The sequence below is a fragment of the Girardinichthys multiradiatus genome, chromosome 3 (assembly GCF_021462225.1).
Source record: "Girardinichthys multiradiatus isolate DD_20200921_A chromosome 3, DD_fGirMul_XY1, whole genome shotgun sequence".
NCBI lineage: Eukaryota > Metazoa > Chordata > Actinopteri > Cyprinodontiformes > Goodeidae > Girardinichthys > Girardinichthys multiradiatus.
The window spans coordinates 4,105,617-4,128,444 of NC_061796.1; the positions used below are offsets into that span (position 1 = coordinate 4,105,617).

Genomic DNA, 22,828 nt, shown 5'->3' on the forward strand with positions numbered 1-22,828 from the left:
AAACTGACCTCTATTAAGAGTGACTTGCAGTTAAAAAGTGACCATATAAGATTTTAAGGCTTAGGCCAAGATGTGGGGGGGGGGGGGGGAGAGCTTTACGTGAACGCTGACGTATAGGTTATTATCTTGGGGTGGGGGGTACATATCCTGCAAAAAACCTGGAGTTATCACCTAAATTAGGGATTCCTGACAGAAACTCTCAATGAAGCTGCGGCAAGACTAACAGCTTAGTGACCTGCCCAAACAGAAGGATCAGAGAGTCTCAGAGAGTGGCATAGATCAGCCTTCGGCCCTCTCGCCCAGTGCCTGATAATAGTCAACAATTAAACAAACATCAGTGCACCTACATTGTCAGGACGTTATTTGTAACTGAATTCTTTGGTGCAATAATAATTATGTTAGTTAGAATTGATTTATCTGAGCTTTAAGCCCTCTGTGAAAATAGACGGTGTAGATTTCCTTCCTTTACTAGCAAATCTAAATGTCTTTATGGGGAAAGTATTAATTTGTGATATTCTGGTATCATTAGTGTTATTTACTGCTCTGGACGATTAACGACATGGTGGCATTTATCCTTTAAACATTATATCTTGATGTTAAATTGCATTAAATGTGCCTGTATATATTGAAGATGTGCCTGTCCAGAACTAACATGAGACAGGGGGGTGAAGTTGACATCCATTAAGGATATCTTTTTATTGGCACTTAAGGATGAGAGGCAGCTTTTAGCCTTGTCTGCCACTGACAACCTGACCTGTTGCCAAATATTTAAAAAGCAGGGCTCATAAGGGCAAACACTGGTCCCGTTTCAGCATTGAAAACAGTGCAAAGTATTCATACCCCATTTTGTCACATTACAGCCACATATTTTAATACTTGAGTTTATTTTTAGAAATGATTTCATTATTGTAGCCTTCATATTCCACCCCCTTTCTTTTGATATCTCTAAATAAAATCCAAAGCAACCACCTTAATTAGTAAATGCAGTTTATCTGTTTAATTTATATTTTAGTCTCAGTGTAAATCCAGCTGTTCCATATAGGCCTCTGTGGTATGTTAGAGAAGATTGGTGGACAAATTGCATAATGAAGACCAAGGAACAAAGCAGACAGGTCAGGGACAACGTTTTAAGGTTAGAGCAAGGTAAGTTTGTATTCCAATCTTTCAGCATGTCACAGAGCACTGTTGAATTCATTATCTGAAAAGAGAAAGGCAAAAACACAGCTGCAAACCCATCAAGACATGACTAGCCACTTAAACGTACAGGCTAAAACAATTAGAGCATTATTAAAGTAAACTGCTAAAATGCTCATGGTGATCCCAAAGAAGCCTGCAGAGATCCACAGCTGAGCCAGGACCACGACATGTTGTTTACAAAGTGCACAAATCTGATCTTTTTGAAGGTGCGGCAAAACGACACCATTGTTGAATAAAAGCCATAAAAAGTTCTGTTTAAAGTTTGCGTCCAGCCATAGAGAGGACACAGCAAACAGGTGGGAGATGATCCTCTGGTCAGATGAGAACAACATTGAACTTTCTGGCCTATCTGAAATAATTATGTGTGAAGGAAAACAAACTGCTTTTCACACTGAACAGGACAGGACAAATATCAAAAACATACAGATAGAGCTACAGCAGGATGGTTTAAATCAAAGCATAATCATATGCAAGAATGGCCCAGTTAAGTTCTAGACCATTGAGAATATGCTGCAAGACTTAAAAATGCTTTTCACAGTTGTTCTCCATCTAGTCTGATTTAGCTTGAGCTTTTCTGCAAAGAATTGCAAATATTTGAGTCTCTAGATGCCCAAAGCTAGTGGATACCCCAAAAGGCTTGCAGTTATAGCAGGGAAAAGTGGTTCTACAAAGTATTGACACAGGGGAGCTAAACACAAATGCAAACCACAATTTTATTACAATAATGTGCCATTTTGTGTTGGTGTTTCCCATAAAATCCCCAATAAAATTTATCAAAGTCCATGGCTGGAATGTAAAATAGTCAAGCGGTATGAATACTTTTGTGTTCTGTGCTTAAAATGCACAAATTATTTTTATATAATTAAACCCAAAAACAGTTTCTAATGTCATAACTCGTTAGTTTTTCAGTTTTTCTGCATTACCCAAAAACAAAGCCATTCCTCTCCATGTCCATCACTCTATATTCAATAAGTAATTATAGTAATTCATTACATCTCCAATTAGAAGGGAAGCTTTATTGCTGCACTCTACCATAAAAACCAGGATTTATGTTGGCTTTGAATGTCACCCAGAGGACAGAGGACTATGGCTCATCACTCAACAGGAACAAAGCAGAGAGACAGCAGCAGGAAAAACGAAAAATAGATACAGTGAGTTATTGGTTGATGAATGCATTTCTCTTTCCATTTCCCACTCCTCTCTCCACCCAACCTTCAGAAAGCCCCTGACAGGGCCACGTCGTCTGAGTTCATTAAAAGTCAGGCCTATTTTTGCTATGACAAACACACACATACAGTATATGTATGTAACCTCAGAGGGACGTGGCTCGGCTAACGCTACCTTGCCTGCTGTCAAACAGCCCCTCGGAGGGCGATAAGCATCCCTGCTTTCTGTGTGGCGGTCTGTCCTATTAGTACAGCTCAACCGTTACAGTCAGGCAGGTGGCACAACCTCCCATCTGCCACCTCTGTGATCCTCTGCCCGGCACAGTCTCCCAGGTGCTTTAAATAAAAGATCCCTTTGAGGCATGGGACAGAAGCGCTGAACATAGGAAAAAGTCCTATTATGATAACCAAATTTTAGCCATTTAACCAAGAAATTGTATATATGCCTTAGCATTGTTACACTGGTTGGGTGGGACAATGGTTAATGCTAATATGGTCTGTTAACTCAGGTAAAGATATTTCTCCTGTCACAGAGGTCATTTATAACCATGTAAGGGACTATGATGCCACCTTGTGGTTTAAAAAAAGCTTTCATATAAAAAAAATATCAAATGTCATGTGGGACAACTAGCATGGGATAACAAATAACTTCAACAAAAAATAAATTCAAAGTGTAGAAAAATGCTAGAAAACACTGTTTTAGTCAAATCACATTTTCATAATTATCAGCCTCGCTAATAAAGGAACACCAGATTTATTTCAGAGCCTATTCTTTGTTTCCTATCATTTGAAACAGCAGACCAAGTAGATTTAGCAGAACTTGCATTAAGTCTCAGCAGCTTAACACTGAGCGCGTTTACATAGCATACAGCTCCATCAGGTAGTCTCTGGGAACGATGCCGATCGCTCCGTTCTTCTCTCCGACCCACCAGCCAAAGCTGTTGTACTCCTGGAAGAAAAGAAACAAGAATAATAATAGGCCTGGCTCCCATTTCTTAAACTGTTTAATTAATCATTAGCTAGAAAAAAAAGCAATTATAGGCTGAATCATACCCAGGTGTCTCTGCATAATAGTCATTCTCAGGTGGGAATATTGATATAAAAAGGCCCTTGGAACACAGATGGATAAAAGGCAGTAGCTAAAAGATGATCTGATGTAGCTCCATGCACACAGTGATACTTTTTTACCAGCTGAGAGGGGTTTTTTTTGCTGAATTTTACACATCAAGTCTCTTTTGGGGTTTATCTATGGAGCAATTTTTGACAGTTTATTCACTTTGTTTAATTTGTTTTTCATGTTGGATCTTTTGGCAGAGTTTCAGTCTTTTCTTTGCTGTAGATTTGCATTTAATTTTGATCACTGTTCTTTGTGTCCAGTAAGTTTGCTTACTTAATCCCTAAGATATATATATTTTTGGTTCATTTTTTCCATTGTTTACATACCGTTTAAGCTGTTTTGTGTCACATTCTCTGTTTTGCATCTGTCTTTTGACATTCTGCTTTGATTGTCAAGTTTTATTGTTTTTGTTATACTTTTAAATCTTACTTTGGAGCATTGATCGGTTGCTTATCTCCTTCTTTCTGTGGGGTAAACATGATTTTTCAAAGCCTTGCTCAGCCCTTTAGCTTGCTCCGTAATGTCTATGGTGCTATATCCCATCAGCATCTTCATACAGCTTGTTTTTTGCCCTCCCCCACAATCTGCTATCATGTTCAAGATTGCAAAGACACATTTTAATGCACTCCACCAGGAAAAAAGCCTTCAATGTGCATTGGACATAAATTTGTCTAAGCCCTAAAGGAAATTGCTCCCAATGACAGTCAGCATGCTGTGATGAGAGGAAGACAGCGTGAGGGGAGATCTGAGACCATCTCTCTCTTTTTGGACAAGAGCCTGACCTCACATCAAAGTCTTTCCAAAACGTAAATCAAGACTAGAGCTCAGGTTCTGACAAGGCAGAAGGAGGATGGACAGAGGCAACATTGAGAAGACAGAATTCAGGGACAAGCCGGAGCCACATTTGAGTCCCTGTTATTCTGCAAGCCAGTGCATTAGATGGAAGCTATCACATTGTGTTACTTTTAACGGTAACACCATGAATAGCATCGACAGGATTCTGGTGTTAGATTATTTCTTTAGATACATAAGAGAGCATTTACAGTCTGTGTAATAAATCAACTGTGGGAATAACAGGCTAAGTATGAAAGTGATAACCCCTATAAGGTAGCCCACTACACTATAATAAGGACTTTTGGAGGGTATCATTTAATTAAGCATACTGGTTTAGAAATGTAATGTGGAATAACTGTTAAATTAATTACTTTAATTTGATAACAAATGTTGCCTAAACTTTTTTTTATTTTTTTTATTAAGTCATGTTGGTTCAGTTAGCTGTTATTCTCATTAGTCAGATGCAATAAGAAGGTGATAATGTGCAAATATGTTTTGTTATATTATAAATAAATAGAATTTACTTTTTTTCAAAATCCATCAGAGGGCTTGAGCATCAGAAGGTTTCTGTTTTGGAGCAAGAAATAGATTTGAATTGAGCTTTAAATAGTTTTTTTTGCAACAGCCTAACTTGCTAGCAAGCTAGGCTTCTTAACCCTTAGGCAGTGGTTGCCAATGAACAACACATTTAATTGTTATTTTCAAAAGGGAAATTATTAAATGACTCATTCTTAAAATAGATTTTAAAGGTTTACTAGTTTGCAACATTTTATGTCATCACTAGGATAGAGACAGGAATTATGCAGAGGTCAAGTTTGCTAGCAAGCTAAACTTTTTAACGACAACCGTTGCCAATAAACGATACGTCTCGGCTTTGGTTGTCAAGGAAACGTTTTTCTTAATGCCAGTTTGATCTCCATTAAATTTAGTAACATATTATACCCATTACAAACCAACTTTTGTTGTTTTATTCTTATTGGAGGACAGATGATCTGATTAAATGGTAAATGGACTGAACTTATATAGCGCTTTTCCAGTCATACAGACCGCTCAAAGCGCTTTACACTAGAGCCACATTCACCCAATCGCACACATTCATACACCGATACGCAGATCGGTAGGCAACTTGAGGTTAAGTGCCTTGCCCAGGGGCACATTGACATATGGCAGGAGGAAGCTGGAATCGAACCCAACCTTCTGATTGCAAGACAACTACTCTTTCTACTGAGCCACAGTCGCCTAGATTAGTAACAATCTAATTTATTTGTGTATTTTTTTACAATTATATTTACTTAATTTCCTCTCAGAAATTCAGATTTAAATCTATCCATATACAATGTATGCAAATTGTTAAAAAACTATTTATTGGTTCAATTCTGACAGTTTGTTTCAGCATTAATATTAAAAATATTTTAGTTGTATTCTTTAACACAAAAAAATGACAAATTTGTAATTGTATTACATGGTCAAAATCAAATGACATGAACTGTGCACGTGTGTGTGTGTGTGTGTGTGTTCCTGTCTTGGCATCACAGTGAGAACCATTTTCCCGATTTCACCATCAAATTGAGGACCGTTTGTACCAAAGTGAGGACATTTTGCTGGTCCTCACGACCTATTTTGCTAACGGTTAGGTTTAGGACTAAGATGTGAATTGAGTTTAGGTTAAGGTGAGGGTTAGGCATGCACTGGTAATGGTTAGGTTTAGGGTTATTGTCAGGGTTAGGGCATAGAAAGGGTTGAAAATGACTGAAAATCAATGGAAGTCAATGGGAGTCAACACATGGTCCTCACTACATATAGCAAAACAAGAGTGTGTGTGTGTGTGTGTGTGTGTGTGTGTATGTGTGTGTGTGTGTTGACTTCCTGACTCCAGCCTTTGAAAACACCAACACCTAATTGTGTAGTTGGCTGGCTGACAAATAAGTTACGGTTGAGCGAGTGCTGGACGCAACAAGGGAACGAACATACAGAGCTGTGGATGACTAATGACACCACACCCTGTGAGAAAACGCACACATTAACACAAACACCCAAAGTTGACTAAAAGCACACTGTTGTGATTGAATTATTTGTACCACAGGAAATTCTTCAGTTGCATTGGTTAACGAAGATAACCAATGCACAAGCTTCTAAATGTTGTGCCCATTAATTATTTCCACTTTCTGTGGGGGGTTGAGCACATGTGTAAAGGGAGACCGATGGACTGTGCAGCACACAGCTAGCCAACTCTCAGGTCCTAACTTCTGGGGGGGGGGGGGGGGGGGGGGGTCTCGTAGCTCGTAGCTGTAACACCACACCTATTACTGGGCTCTGGTGTGGGGGAGGGACACAAAGAAGAGGGATAAAGGAGACTTGTGGAAGAGGGAAGGAGATGGACGAGCTTTTAGATGCAGCTGGCTGCCGCGGTCCAGACAGGTTTTATGGTCATTGCCCTCGCTGCAGGCCACAACCCCCAACACCAAGGTTTCATCTAATGGCACTCTCAGGCAATGAAAGGGCAACTTGATTCTTAAGCCAGGATTTGGTTAATAAACATTATCAGGATTGTCTATATATTGTGCATTTCGATTCTCACAATGACAACTGATTGGTAAATGGAAAAAGAATTTGGTAGTTGCTCTATTCCTCAGTATGACAAACAAATAAATTCCAGTCTCTAATAATTTCTAGTTAAATAGTCTCATTAACAGAACAGGATAAATGTTTTTATGACCTTTCTTACTTTATTATATTTAATTTTATAAAATATAAATTTTTTATTTTGCTTTATTTTTTATTCTGGGTATTAGATTCAGCCCTTTTCTATGATTCAAGATTGCCATAAAATTGTATTTATTCAGTAATTAGCTAAATGAAATTATTATTATTATCTATTATTTTGGCTAACAAAACAGTATTTTAACTGCAACTTTGACCAATCAGTTATACAACACATCTGAATAAAAGAGTTATATGATTCGCCACTAGATGGCAGACTTGAATTTTAAAAGTGACTTGGCCAGCTCAGTCTGTCGCAGTTGACTCCATGCATCATAGAAACTAAACCAGTCAAGAAATATAGCTTGTCCAGATGGAACACATTTCACGCTTTTTCTTTAAACAAACCACACGATCTGACATCCATCTGTAAAAATATGAAATAAAATATCAATAAAATCCAATTTGGTGCTCTCTCGAAACAGCAAAGTACAAAATGACTCCTGTTTGGTTACAGGTTGAAGGTACAGAACAGGCCCTCAGTTCCCCTTGCCTGGCCCGGCTGACAAGCCTCGGAAATTGTGCGTCCACAACACGTCATCGCTTGCTTTGAATGCTAAGCCTGGGTTTCCTGAGAACACATATTCCTATTTAGAGAGGTGAGAGAGATGTATGGAAGGTGTTTGTGTGTGTGTGTGTGTGTGTGTGTGTGTGTGGGTTCGGGGCTCCTCAGCGCCTAGCATGGCAGCAGTGACAGATCGCTGAAATAGTCCAGATGGGAGCATTGGAAGGATGCTTCTTGCCAACTAAAGCCAGACTCTGCCAACAGCACTAAAACAGTTTCCGCTGTGACACATCTAATTCCACCCCAGTCAGAGTTCAAGAAAAAACTCTCGGCCCAGTCCATCTCTTAGCATCACCTCCGGCTGAAGTAACACATCAGAAAAATCTGCTACTCTTAAGGACCTTGAAACTATTTTGTTTAGATGGTCTTGGAGGACAATCATTCAGACAGCAAACCTGAATGTTTTTAAATCTCATTAGAGATGATTTATCTTAATCCTGTCCTACCCAGGGGAGAAAGGAACAGTTCATCTCCGACACCCAGGGTTTCCTTATCCATACCTTGCTCAGGATGTAGATGGCCTCTCCACGTTTGAAGGACAGCTCGTCTGGGTGGTCCCCTGCGCAATCCCATAAGCCTTGGTAGTAGTTTACATAGTCTGTGCTTTTGTCAACTATGCAAATAAAACAAATAAGGTGATATCAGAGGTTTCAAGTTAAATCATCAGCCGAAAGTTAGTATAAGAGACCGAATACAGGCCACTGCAAAGGCATGCTTTTCCCAGTTCGATGATAAATGGTGAGCTAACTCTTCATTGGTTTAAAGCAGGCATAATTATTTTCTTTGCTAAATACATTGTAATAGCATAGGGAACTAAGATGGACTAAAATGGTAAGACTGACTCACATTTGAACTGAGACTGCATTCATTGGTAAACCTTTAAAAACCAAATGTCTTTACAGTGATGCCTCAAAATGTTGGTTCTGAGTATGACACAGCTGATCATAACATACTGATACCTGAAAAATCGGATGGGATCACTTGGCAGTGCAGGACTATCATTTACCAATCATTGAATGGCTGTTTCATAAATATTATTAATACATTTAGATTTTTCAGAGTAAAACAATGAAACATTAAAAAGGGATTATAAATCTAGGCAAGTAAATAACACATGTGGAGTTCCTCAAGGCTCCCCTTCTGGGTTCATTTCAATTCAATATCTAAGTGCTACCCCAAGATCAGAAAATATAACATCTCTTAACATACTGTATGTATGCCAATAGAACTTTAAATGTTGTGTAACCACATACCCAGATTCTGATACAATCACTAAGTTAGTGTGTCAACAGTATCAATTAGGATAGGTCAGAAGTTCCTCCTGTTTAATGCAGAAAAGACAGAAGTCTTTGTTTTTTATCCTAACAATACAAGGTTAGAGATCAGTGCTCACTAGATTTAATGCCGCCTAAGACAGAGCATGTATGAACTGAAACCTAAATTTTAAAATCTGTTCAAAATCTATAACCAAATCAGGCTAGTATGCGTTCTTAAAAAGGTGAATGGTTTCCTGTCGAAACAGGAGACAGAAAAACAACTTGTTTTTAGTTTTTAATAGGTTAGAATATTGTAATGATGTCTTAATCAATGTCTGTAAAATAGAAAAAAAATGTGTAAAATAAACATTTTATTAAATTAATCAAATTAAAAAGGCAGCTTCCTCTAATCCAAAATCCTGTGGTCAGAGTCCTAACCAACACTAGAAAAATGAATCAAATCACTGCCATCATTAACAGCACAGCACTGGCTTTCTGTGTAAAAAGATTAAAATAGTGCTATTGGTCTATGAGACACTGATTAGCTTTGGATCTCAACGCATTTAAGACAAGGGAAGGCCCCATTTAGTTACAATGCTCCTCAGATCTGAAAATCAGATCTTTAAATCAGGACTCAAAACACTGTTTACTGCAGCTTTTCATTCATCAAGTTTCTTGATGCCCATTATTATGTCAATTTAGTCATTAATTTGTTTACAATTTCCATTCCCATGATTCTTTATAAGAACATGCTGAAATGTAACTTGTCTTTTTATGCATTTCTTCTTTTAGACAACATTTATTTTCCTTCTGTTCCTTTATTTTCTGGTCAAGTACTTTGTATTACCTAATGTATGCATGGTGCTAAACAAATAAACTAGCCTTGCCTTAAACATTTTCTGTCAGAATACTGGGTAGGAAAATCTGTCTATAAACACTCTTTGACTTGTTTTTTATTCTTTTTTGGCAGTTTATTCATTTGAAATGCAGCCATTTTGCCTCTGTTAGTTACTCTATTTTCTTGCCAAAAATATGTTCAAGAATAGTATTTCTGGAGCTTTAACACGCTACTCATAAAAGGAAGTTGTGCAGGTCATGTGAAGTTATTTCCAGAATTGTGTCAACTTTCAGTTGTTCACAGCAACTTCCTCTGTCAGTGTCACTTCTTCTTCTACACTTCAGCTTTTAAACATTCGTTTCACTCAGTAAAGAAAAATAATGTGTTGATCAGTCTTCTTCCATCTGATGTAATTAGTGAAAGTTATTACAGTTATATTCAAAAAATATATATACCAGCAGAAGCAGCAGCAGGAGAAGGAAGATGAGGTTTGGTTGATGGTTCAACTTTTGGAAGAGGTTTAGCTGGAGAAGGCATCTCCTCTTCTGGAGGGAACACAGCCATATTGATACATTAGTGTGTGTTTTCAGTTTATTAGAATAGCCAGAAAATAAATAATTTGGATTTAACAGTTGTGATTCAATTAAAAAAAGAAATGTGTGCAGAATGTGTTACAGGGAAACAGTGACAGCGATTGGTGTAGAATGTGGTCAGACCTGGCAGCTCTTCGTAGATGTCTTCACCCGGTGCAACAGTAGCCACAGTCCCCACATCATCATACATAGGCAGGTCCTCATCATCATCATCTTCTGGGATGATTCCTGTCATATCTAATAAAATAAATAACAAAATAGGAGTCTGCAACAGAAATTTCATCTAATATTTACGTTAAGTGTATTTGCTGATATTGATAAAACATTGTATTTTTTCTGTGACCTATTAGTAATATAGAAACAAAGTAGACACTACTGATGAAGCAGAACCAAGGTTCTCAAACTGTGGTGAAAGTATCACTGGTAATATGTAACTCGCCATTAAAGAGAACAAACAAGTGAACATGGATATTAAAACATTGAAGTTAAAAGTGAAAAACTAGAAGGACATACTCAGTAACAAGCTAACTGGTATTAGCAGTACTTCTTAGCATTTTATGCATTCAAACACTGAAGGGACTTATTCACCAAACAAGGTTGCACAGTACTATGTGAATGAGATTTAATGAGATACAATCTGTGAGATATGCAACTACACACTTTAGTGCAGCAGCTATCACTACATCTTAACACTGTTGCCAACTCCTCAGAAAGGAAATTAGCTATTAGCTGTCTCAAGTTGCTAAATGATGTCAGCTAATTTGTATAGTTGATAATCGGAATATAATTGTGGTAGACACTGCAGGAGAGATAAATTATATTGTGGGAGTAAAAGACACCCTAAACACATTTAGAACTACAACTTAAGTTTTGTTTATAATATTAATTTATAAAGTGCTTCTTATTTCAATATTATTGAGCCCAGTTTGGTTTTTAACATTCTGGTCCACATAGGAACCTTCAAGTCACAACCAAACTTTATTATTTTTACCTCAAAACAATTAACAATAGAAATTTAGTGATTTATTTCAAATTTAATTTAGACCCCACTCTTCCAGTAAGGGAATTAGCCAGCCATGGCTTTCAGCATGCGTGATTCAACTGCAGCTGGGAGGTTCTGCTGTGTGAGGACTGGGCTGACTGTTCGTGCTTTGGTATGTGGGTAGGGTCCCTGGCAGCACAAGCTGCTCATAGAGAAGAGTAGAAGATTTGTCACTTTTCTGAAAGAGTCATTAAAAGGGGTCTGAAAACATGTGAAATATGGTGACAAAGTCCTTAGGTTGAGAACAGTGTATTTTAAACATGCAGCAGCCATACTAATTTTTGAGGTCGAGGCTGTTGAGAAAGCTTAGAGTTTCCAACTTGGAATTTTACCTGTTATGTTTTTTTTATGTCAATTTATGTATACAAACGAAATGCACAGTTTACCCTCAACCCAAACAGACAATACAGATGAATAAAAAACATAAAAAAACAAAAGTCCATTATTACTGTTTTAGGATGTTTGTTAGTATGTTGGTATTTGAAACCTCTAGTATTTACTGAGGTGGTGCTGGTTATGCAAACAGTGGAGAACCACTGAAACAGAGTATAATACATCATCCTTAAATGTGAAAACCCTCATACCTTTCAACACAAAGTCTATTTCTTTCACCCATTCGTCTGCCTCCTTCGTTGATGACGCACAAAACTGTAACCAAAGAAACACAGAAATTAACAGCAGTCAATGCAACATTCAGATCTGCATGTATTACTTAACATAAACAAATAGTAATGCATTTATGCATGGGAAAATGTTCCGCATGGAGAAGCATGAATGGTAGGGCACTCATTTAGACGTTTTACATATGCATGTTGAGTTGAACTGTGGCACAGAGACGATAGTTTGCAGAGTGACATGACCAATATGATTTATACGTACAAAATTTATGTTAATAAATTTAAACCACGGTACATGGAAAGCTCAGGTTTTCTTTTTTTTTTTTTTTTTAAATGGAGTAACATCAATGAGACAAGCATACCTGATAGACTCGCTTGTCAGGAGCTGAAATTTCAAAGCAGCAGTCCTTCTTTGAGTCTTTTCGTAAGGTGTGGTTGATTTTGACATTGTATCCATCGATGCTGAACTCGCCTTTCTGTTGCTTGTCTGGTTGCAGGACATACAAATACCATACTTTATGGTCAGCATAGTGCAGATATGTGGAAAAATAATCCACTCAAACAAGTCTTTAATGACAGATTGTACCTTTCTCGCTGCCATAATAGTAGAAGGTGTGATGGCTCAGAGCACACCATCTCTTCTGCCATTCGGTGCCAAAGAAGCTGTAATCTGTGTAGACAATGACAATTATCATGAATTAAACAGGGTATTTGTTTTATTTTTTGTTCAGTGCCTTGCACATGGCATTATTTGCTTATATACATCAATCTTCTGTGTAATATAATTCAATTCAATTCAGTTTTATTTATATAGCGCCAATTCACAACACATGTTGTCTCAAGGCACTTTACAACAATATATTGGATTTTATGTTGTAGGCCAATATAAAGTACAGCATAATAGTGCAATAGAAGGAAAATAATACATGATTTTCAACATTCTTCACAAATAAACATACATTTATATTCAGCCACCTATAATCGAATACCCATAAGTAAAGTCCAGTGTGAACACTTGCCTTTAGAAGTCAGCTAATGAGGAAATAGAACCCAGATGTGTGTAATTTAATCTCAGTATAAATACAGCTGTTCTGTGAAGGCCTCAAAGGTTTGTTAGAGAACAAACATTGGTAAACAGAAAGCATCCTAAAGACCAAGAAACTCAGTGAGCAGGTCAGGTCAGAGATTTAGTACAGGAGATGTTAAGAGCTTGGTTAGGTTATAAAACATTTTCCAAATGTTTGAAATCTTCACAGAACACTTCTAAATCCATCATCTTTATCTAACTAGCCTAGCACCTAACTTAACAGACCAGGCAAAGAGAGCGTTAATCAGAGAATTAGCAAAGAGGCCCATGGTAACTGTGGAAGAGCTGCAGAGAGCCACAGCTCAGTTGAGAGAATACCTTAACAACTATCATTCACATACTTAGCAAAATCCAGCTTTTACGGATGAGTTGTAAGAAGAAAGCCACATAGAGTCATAGTTTGCCTTAAGAAATGTAAGGGACACAGCAAACATGTGGAAGAAGAAGCACTAGTCAGACTGACCAAAACTGAACCTTTTAGCCAACATGCAAAATGATTCATGTAGAGGAAAACTAACACTTCACATCACAGGAGGGGCAGAGGAGGGGAACTATATGCAGAGTAATCCTGGATGAAAATCTATTAGGGGTTTAAAAAAGACATTAGACTGGGACAATGGTTTAAAGTAAAGCATAATTTTGTGTTAGAATGGCCTAGTCAAAGTCAAGACCTGTATTCAAATGAGAATCTGTGACAAGACTTGAAAATTATTGTTCAAACATGCTCTCAAGCCAATCTGATCTGGCTCGAGCTATTTTGTAAAGCTTGTAGAGACGTAGACAAAAAGATTTGCAGCTGTAACTGCAGCAAAAATGCTATTGACTCAATGAGTTTCTCCACTTCACAATTATGCACTATTATATGCTGACCTGTCACATGAAATCCTAAGGAAACACAATGTTGTTTCTGGCCATAATGTGACACAAAAGTGAAAAAAATCAAAGGGAATAAGTGTTTTTGCAAGGCACTTCACTTCATTGTGCAGACTAAAGGAGCCTGTACTGGACTACAGTTGTTAAGGCATAATCAATAGAGCACCAACCCTTCCTGCGTTTCTCAAGATATCCTGCTTTAAAGACAGATGTCAAATCCTGGGCTGCCACAGGCGGGGCCTGCTGGGCACCTGTAGAGGACCAAAAAATAACATATGAACATTGATCATATCAAACCCATCATCATCCTTTTGACATGTTAAAATGAAAAAGCTGTTTCTGCTTTTATAACTGTGTCAACAACAGTTTCAGGCAAACTTAACCATAATGCATTTGTTTATTTGATAATAATTAACAGCAGAAGCCATAAATGCTCCCCTCACCCATATTTTATTTCTCAGTATATGAGGTTTCCCTTTCACTGTGCAATGTCAATGCAAATGTCCAAATGCTGTGTCAAAGTTGCTTTGTGTGAAAGAGGAGCCATAAAAGTGGCAGCTGCTTAAGGCTCATAAACCCCCAAGTCCTCTAATTACTATGGCACAAGGAATTCCCTTGTACTTTTCTCTAAACTGTAAGTATGAAATATTGCATTGATTGCCCTCAAGAATTATGTTGGATTAGAGTGGTTGTACACAGTAGGGGATGTTTTTGCACAAACTGCAGCTACAGCAGTAACTTTTAATCCCCAGACTATGGCTGAGAGCAGTAAAACACACTAGCTGTCAAAGACATGGGTGGGGGCTTGACGGGAGGCGTTGAGGGACAGTAGTTGTGCCTCTGAATTGCTTCCCAAGTATGTTGCCAAGTTACAGTTGGAACGCCTCTCTCATTGTGCCACTCCAAGTCACTTTCTCCAAGGAGCAGACAAAGATTTTTGGATTTTCCAGACATTTTTCTGCAGCTTGTTCAGCCAGTCCGCTCTGTATATAGGCTGAACAGGTGTGGTTTATACCATCATACGCTTCTTCATCCTTCTCTGTGCGCTCCGACTGCATAGAGGCTCCATCATTGTTGCTGTCAACTTCCTCATCCTCATCTGAGTCATCTCCACCTGCTGGAGCAAACACACCAGCTGTGAGGCAATAAACGGTGTGGTTCTACCAAGATGGCAGTTTGTCGGACAAGGTTCTCCTTTTCCAATATATTTAGACAAAACTGTTTAGCATTTATGAATTGAAACCAAAATTCTACTTTTGCAATTTTAGATATGCAACATTGCTCAAAAGGAGAAAAAATTTGACAAAACACTCACCTTTGTCCTTAAAATCTTGAGGAAAACTGTTGGTAAGACAGTAAATTTGTGTTACTAGTTGAAAACATGCATTACTGATGAAGAGTTTGATGATTTAGTGGCACATTTGTAACCAATCTTGATAGCAGGGAATTGTTGTTGCACAGTGCATGCTTCAATACCTTAGTTTGACGTCTTTGATTCGTTTGATAAGGGTTTCCCTCCTATCTTTTGCCTTCTTGCTTAAAGTTTCTGCTTTTAATCCATCACAGATGAACTGTTCCACATCTAAACAAAGAAAAAAGAGAACTATTTAAAGATTATAATCCAGCAGTGTATGCCCCCCCCAGTTGCAAATGAACATAGACAACAATAAAGAAAAAAAAAAAAAAAACTACGCTCAGTAATGAAGGACAGATTTCTGGTAAAAAACCCAAAAAGTGTACTAATGAAAAACAAACCCTGTTAAATCCGCTTTGTGTGGATTTGGGTAAATGACATCGCAAGAAGCATAATAATGGAGCTGATCAGCTGATGTGAATAAAAAATTTGGTGGATGAGCGACTTTGGACAGGTTTTGATGTAGATTCTGATGTGTTACAGTAGCATCGAGGTGCATGGATGGTAGGATTCATTTTAGGTCTGTTTACCCGGCAATTATTTTTATCATGGGTTATTCCATAAGTTATATTTTTTGTCTGTCCTGCTTTGTTAAGATACCTAAAAATGTACGATGAGAATATAAACACAGCTGGGAAATCAGGTATAAATGTCCACTAACGAATTTCACAAAACACAAAGTTTTTAAAAGTGTATTGAAGAAAAACCAGCGGCTAATTATGTGTTGCATGTATTTGGGTCCATGACATCACGAGAGGCACAAGAATCAATAAATATCATGACCAGACTTTAAGGCTTTTTTCTACAATTTGGCTTGAAATTTTCACCGAATATCTCTAATAATGAACTCTGGTCATTCCAATTTGCCGGGTTCTTCTCAAAACATGTGTTTTCTTGTTGCTAAGGGTATTTTTTATGTGCACTATGACTAAGGAGCCTGGAGTGCGTTTGACCATCCCTTGTTCAGAATCCTACATAATTATAATTGTCACACCTTAAATTAATAATTCCTCCACTGAAAATCGATTCTTTAAAACACAATTTTGGATTTTTGAAATACAAAGCAAAGAAAATAAATGCATCCATCCATTCATTTAGGTAAATTATTAGCAGATCAAGATTTTTTGTTTCTTTTCTGAAAATGGGCCTAATGCTTGGTCCTTTATGGGGCAGCAGAGGAAAGGGTTTGCCCAAGGTACACTTCATGCAACTGACTGCTGAAAGTTTCCTGAAATCTCAGCAGTGTTCCCACATACAGCTAAAACCTTTCCTACAGCTGTACAGACTAAGATTACACACTTCAATTGAGAAATTTAGTAAAAATTTGAGTAAAGAGGGGAAAAAAAACAGCCAGATACAAATGTATATACCAAAATAGGGCTGCACAGCGGAACAGTTGGTAGCACTGTTGCCTTGCATCAAGAAGGTCCTAAGGGTCTTTCTGCATGGAGTTTGAATGGATTTCCTATGGATGTGTGTGGGTTCTCTCCGAGTACTCCAGCTTCCTCTCGCAGTTGAAAAACATGACTGTTCGATGAATTGGTCTCTCTAAAATTGCCATTCGGTAAGAGGGTATGCATGCATAGTTGTATGTCCTCTGGGTCTCCGTGTTGCCCTGTGATGGACAGGAGACCTATCCAGACGGTACCCTACATCTCACCAGATGACTGCCAGAGATAGGCACCAACCCCCCTGCGACCCTGCACGGACAAGTGGGTATAGACAATGGATGTATGATTATATAGCAAAACAAACTGGCCAGTTCCCGTAAAGGCATTGGCTGGTGTGAGATTTTCACAGCATGATAACCTTGAGTAAGAATACCATGATTTGAGGGTGTCTGATCTGACAGCTTTATTTCAAAACAGCTTTCAAACTATATCTCTAATAATAAGAAAAACATAACGTTCTATAAACAAGCTGATCAGCAGCGTGCAGCAGGTGAGGGAGCTGTTACGCTCTACTTGCTCAAGCACTTTTTCTGGTGTCTCCTTTAAAGGAGTACCTATAACTTTTTAATATCCGGATATATGTTAAACATCTACAGGTCCTTCTCAAAAAATTAGCATATTGTGATAAAGTTCATTATTTTCCATAATGTTCGTTCGTTCGTTCGTTCGTCGTCTTCCGCTTATCCAGGACCGGGTCGCGGGGGCAGCAGACTCAGCAGAGACGCCCAGACGTCCCTCTCTCCAGACACCTCCTCCAGCTCCTCCAGGGGGAGCCCAAGGCGTTCCCAGGCCAGCCGAGAGACATAGTCCCTCCAGCGTGTCCTGGGCCGTCCCCTGGGCCTCCTCCCGGTGGGACGTGCCTGGAACACCTCCCGAGGAAGGCGTCCAGGAGGCATCCGGTATAGATGCCCGAGCCACCTCAACTGGCTCCTCTCAATGTGGAGGAGCAGCGGCTCTACTCCGAGCTCCTCCCGGATGGCCGAGCTCCTCACCCTATCTCTAAGGGAGTGCCCGGCCACCCTACGGAGGAAGCTCATTTCAGCCGCTTGTATCCGTGATCTCGCTTTTTTCCATAATGTCATGATGAAAATTTAACATTCATATATTTTAGATTCATTGCACACTAACTGAAATATTTCAGGTCTTTTATTGTCTTAATACGGATGATTTTGGCATACAGCTCATGAAAACCCAAAATTCCTATCTCACAAAATTAGCATATTTCATCCGACCAATAAAAGAAAAGTGTTTTTAATACAAAAAATGTCAACTTTCAAATAATCATGTACAGTTGGTCAGGAATCCTTTTGCAGAAATGACTGCTTCAATGCGGCATGGCATGGAGGCAATCAGCCTGTGGCACTGCTGAGGTCTTATGGAGGCCCAGGATGCTTCGATAGTGGCCTTGAGCTCATCCAGAGTGTTGGGTCTTGAGTCTCTCAACGTTCTCTTCACAATATCCCACAGATTCTCTATGGGGTTCAGGTCAGGAGAGTTGGCAGGCCAATTGAGCATAGTGATACCATGGTCAGTAAACCATTTACCAGTGGTTTTGGCACTGTGAGCAGGTGCCAGGTCGTGCTGAAAAACGAGATCTTCATCTTCATAAAGCTTTTCAGCAGATGGAAGCATGAAGTGCTCCAAAATCTCCTGATAGCTAGCTGCATTGACCCTGCCCTTGATAAAACACAGTGGACCAACACCAGCAGCTGACACGGCACCCCAGACCATCACTGACTGTGGGTACTTGACACTGGACTTCTGGCATTTTGGCATTTCCTTCTTCCCAGTCTTCCTCCAGACTCTGGCACCTTGATTTCCGAATGACATGCAGAATTTGCTTTCATCCAAAAAAAGTACTTTGGACCACTGAGCAACAGTCCAGTGCTGCTTCTCTGTAGCCCAGGTCTGGGGAATGCGGCACCTGTAGCCCATTTCCTGCACACGCCTGTGCAAGGGGGCTCTGGATGTTTCTACTCCAGACTCAGTCCACTGCTTCTGCAGGTCCCCCAAGGTCTGGAATCGGCCCTTCTCCACAATCTTCCTCAGGGTCCGGTCACCTCTTCTCGTTGTGCAACGTTTTCTGCCACACTTTTTCCTTCCCACAGACTTCCCACTGAGGTGCCTTGATACAGCACTCTGGGAACAGCCTATTCGTTCAGAAATGTCTTTCTGTGTCTTACCCTCTTGCTTGAGGGTGTCAATAGTGGCCTTCTGGACAGCAGTCAGGTCGGCAGTCTTACCCATGATTGGGGTTTTGAGTGATGAACCAGGCTGGGAGTTTTAAAGGCCTCAGGAATGTTTTGCAGGTGTTTAGAGTTAACTCGTTGATTCAGATGATTAGGTTCATAGCTCGTTTAGAGACCCTTTTAATGATATGCTAATTTTGTGAGATAGGAATTTTGGGTTTTCATGAGCTGTATGCCAAAATCATCCATATTAAGACAATAAAAGACCTGAAATATTTCAGTTAGTGTGCAATGAATCTAAAATATATGAATGTTAAATTTTCATCATGACGTTATGGAAAATAATGAACTTTATCACAATATGCTAATTTTTTGAGAAGGACCTGTATTGTCATTTGACTTTTGTGATGTCACTAGAGGCATGTTAACAAGGAAATGGTTTTTTTTATTTTTTTTATCTTGATTAAACTGCAGTTTACCTCAAAAAAGCTAAACAATTGTACAAGCTGACCATGGTGTTCAGCAAGTGCTATAAACTACATTTAAAACTATTTTTGATTGATTTTGCAGAAACGTCTGACGGGCAGCTTTAAATATCCTGAATTTGCAGCAGATCACAGATGCAGCAGACCGAATATTTAAAGTCCAGCTACTCCTTGATAGTCAGCATCATCAGGTGGAAGCAATGTTTATGAAGCATAGACTTGTGCTGCTGCAAAGCAGCTTGGAAGCAAAGGATTTGTCAGAAAACCAAATCATCCATTCTGAGTTGATGCTTCTTCCTCTTTTCTCAAAACGGTTCGACAAAGGCTGGTTGAAGAAAAACAACGCGAGAAAAAAATGACTAACAATCAATGAGTCATTTATCGAAGCGCTTACCTGAAATCAGCGTCGTTAATTCGTCGGGAATCGCACGCATCGTAGCCAGAAACGCCAGCTTGAGCTCGGTGGACCTTCCTCCAGGAGAAAACCTTCACAGTACACGGAAGCAGCAGCAGCTTAGTCTCTCTCTCACACACACGGAAGTTTGCTTGTTAATTATTTCTAAAAGTGACCACTCGGTTCCGCATGGGGACCGACATTCACCGCCAGGACGAGCCGCGGTGACGTTTACTGGTCTCTAACTGTCAGCGAATGCCTCTGCTGACACGGATCTGATGCTTTAATGGTCCTCCGGCTCTTAACACAATAAGAATTGATTGATTCAACATCATATATCTATCGCACCAACTAAATGATCGCTGCGTCTGACTTAATGGACACATTATTACGCCCGTGGGTTTAATTTTATGTTCGTTTTTTACACTGATGCAAGCTGTTTTTAGTTTATGAATATGTCAGCGCTGTAAATCTAAACAGGGATCATTAATAGCTGCAAAGAGCATGACTGAAACACTCGATCGCTGTTAAGTAGTACAACACCTCATGATAGATAGATAGATAGATAGATAGATAGATAGATAGATAGATAGATAGATAGATAGATAGATAGATAGATAGATAGATAGATAGATAGATAGATGTTAGCTCTAATAACGTTGAGCAGCCTCCATGTCTCTGCTGAACTAAAGTATCCCCAAAGCATGATGTGTTGGTGCATGTGGGCCAAAAAGCTACATTTTGGATTCATACCTTCTTCCACATGTTGCCATGTCTCCTACGCTTGCGGCAAACTGCAAAGAATGCCAGATCTGTTGTATCTGACTGACCAGTGGTTGTGTCTATTCTTCTACCTGAGCTGTGGATCTCTGCAGCTCCCCCAGAGTTACCAACAACTACTGTTCTACTTCTCTGATTAATGCTCACAATTTTGGCAGACAGCTATATCTTTGTTAGTTTGTAGTTGTACCATACTCTATCCATTTTTGATTAAACTCTAGTCAACATTGAAAGCTCAGGATATTATTTTAGAACAAAACCCTGATTTAAACGTCTCCTTAACGTCATTACTGACCTGTCTGGGGTGTTCACTGGTCTTTGTAATGCTGACTGTTTACTGATGTGCTCTTAAAAAAAAACTCTTAAAAAAGGTCCTTGCTGAACAGCTGTATTTATACTGACATTAAATAACACACAGGAGAACTCAATGTTCCTAATCAGGAGAACTCTCAAAGCAATTGGTTGCACTGGATTTTATTTAGGAGTGTCAGAGTAAAGGAGGGCTGAACATAAATGCAGTCTCACCTTTCACTGAGTGAAACCCATACCTGTTGGTGTATTTGAGGAACAAAAAGGGCTTTTCTCAAATTGTTTATGACAATGTCATTTATTCATTAGTCCTATTCTGACAGGCAGTGTCACAGAATATAGGCTGATCTTCAAAGCTGCTTGTTTTTGACAAATGTGACAGAAAGGTCAGAGCAGTTGTGCCGGGTTAAAATTTGACTGATTTTACTGTAGCTGCAGGTGTTGAGCAAAACAGACGTTCTGCAGAAACACATTGATCATGTCAGAGATTAGAGGAAGTCTTTGAGATGTAAAGAATAATACAATATATAAACAAAAGCAGGGATCACATTAGCCAATTACTGATGTTGTAGGAATCAAAATGGAATAAATAATCACAACCATAAACTATGAATGTTTTCTACACCAACAGGAACAACAAAAACATGTTAACAGTTACAATAGTTTGGCTAATACTAATCATTTTGTCTTATTATAGCCATAAAAAGGTGTAAATTATTTCTTCATCATAACGGTTATCAGTTCAACCAATCATCATTATCAAATTGTTAGATAAGGGCTCTTTTGAATGATTTCCATGAATTGTGGATTGAAATAATCAAATTTTCCCCTAATCAGAGGTGATCTGGTGTCTCCTGTGCTAAAGGAGCTTATTGCACTGAAGCTCCTTCATTATATATTATTGTTACCACTGCCAAGATTGAGTTTTTTAAGAACAGAATGGCTCTTTGACCAGATATAAAGTCTGGTTTTCCAAGGTTTTTCCTGTAAACACCTTATGATCTCACTTCCTGTTAAGCTGCTAATGCATTTTTTATGAGCCGTGTGGTCATTCAAAACCTGACCTCTTCCTGACCTGGCAGGAGTTCCTTCCAGCTGGAATAAGCGAGGAGAGCCAGCTTGACCTCTAACCTCTTTCAGTTTCTGTGTTTGTGCATACATTGTATCTGGTTTCACAATAAAGCTTGCCTGTTATCTCAGAAACTGCCACTTATTGGTTTTTCCTTGTTGCATCACTTTCATTACGGGTTGTAGTCTTGCATGCTGACCGTGATGTTGGCTGAATACAGCAAAGTCATCCAGACAGACCAAATGATTATTATTCATTAAATGCAGTGCTAGTTGTAACTTAATTTTTGTCGGATCAAAGCGTTGCAAATGGTTTGACAAGAAGAAATGGCTGAACTAATATCTCATTCAGGGCTGGTCCAAGATTACATGGGGCCCCAAGCAAAATTTTATGTGAAGGCTCACTTCCAGTTAAACCCATCCCTCACTAGATTAGCACCATTTATATTTTTGGGGGTGGGGGTGGGGGGGGATTTAACACCCCTAATTTGATGTTAACTAGTGTGTCCACAATTTAACTGATTATATGATGGGAAGAAAGTGTTTGGCCCTGACATCAGTTACCTTACTTACTTACTAAATAAATGGCTCTAAGTAAATTTTGGAGGCAAGAATATTCTTCTCACCTGCTTGTTTGGTCTGGCAGCTACGCCCAACCTTTCAATACAGACTCAGTGGAGTCAGGAAAAAGGGGCCAATTAAATTGGTTTTGCTTAAGAGCAGCCAAAGACAATGACTATTATTTTATTAGAATTTATTTTCATTTACAAAGTGCATGAACGTTGACTCCATC

General features: G+C 38.9%; 1 protein-coding gene across 2 annotated transcripts; it reads right to left on the reverse strand.

Moving 5' to 3' along the window:
* Positions 1-974: 974 nt before the first annotated feature.
* Positions 975-20,139, reverse strand: skap2 (src kinase associated phosphoprotein 2). 2 transcript variants are annotated; one of them, XM_047361724.1, is made up of 12 exons: positions 19,879-20,139; positions 15,422-15,527; positions 15,261-15,286; positions 14,961-15,059; positions 14,116-14,196; positions 12,572-12,655; positions 12,348-12,472; positions 11,953-12,016; positions 10,450-10,563; positions 10,189-10,278; positions 8,140-8,252; positions 975-3,312 (listed from the first exon to the last, which is right to left on the reverse strand). In XM_047361724.1, exons 1-12 carry the CDS (start codon positions 19,916-19,918, stop codon positions 3,220-3,222), a joined length of 1,035 nt encoding a protein of 344 aa, XP_047217680.1. In that variant the 5' UTR covers positions 19,919-20,139; the 3' UTR covers positions 975-3,219. The 2 variants fall into 2 exon arrangements, with proteins under 2 accessions (XP_047217680.1, XP_047217679.1); XM_047361723.1 differs by having other exon boundaries at positions 14,961-15,062.
* Positions 20,140-22,828: the final 2,689 nt, after the last annotated feature.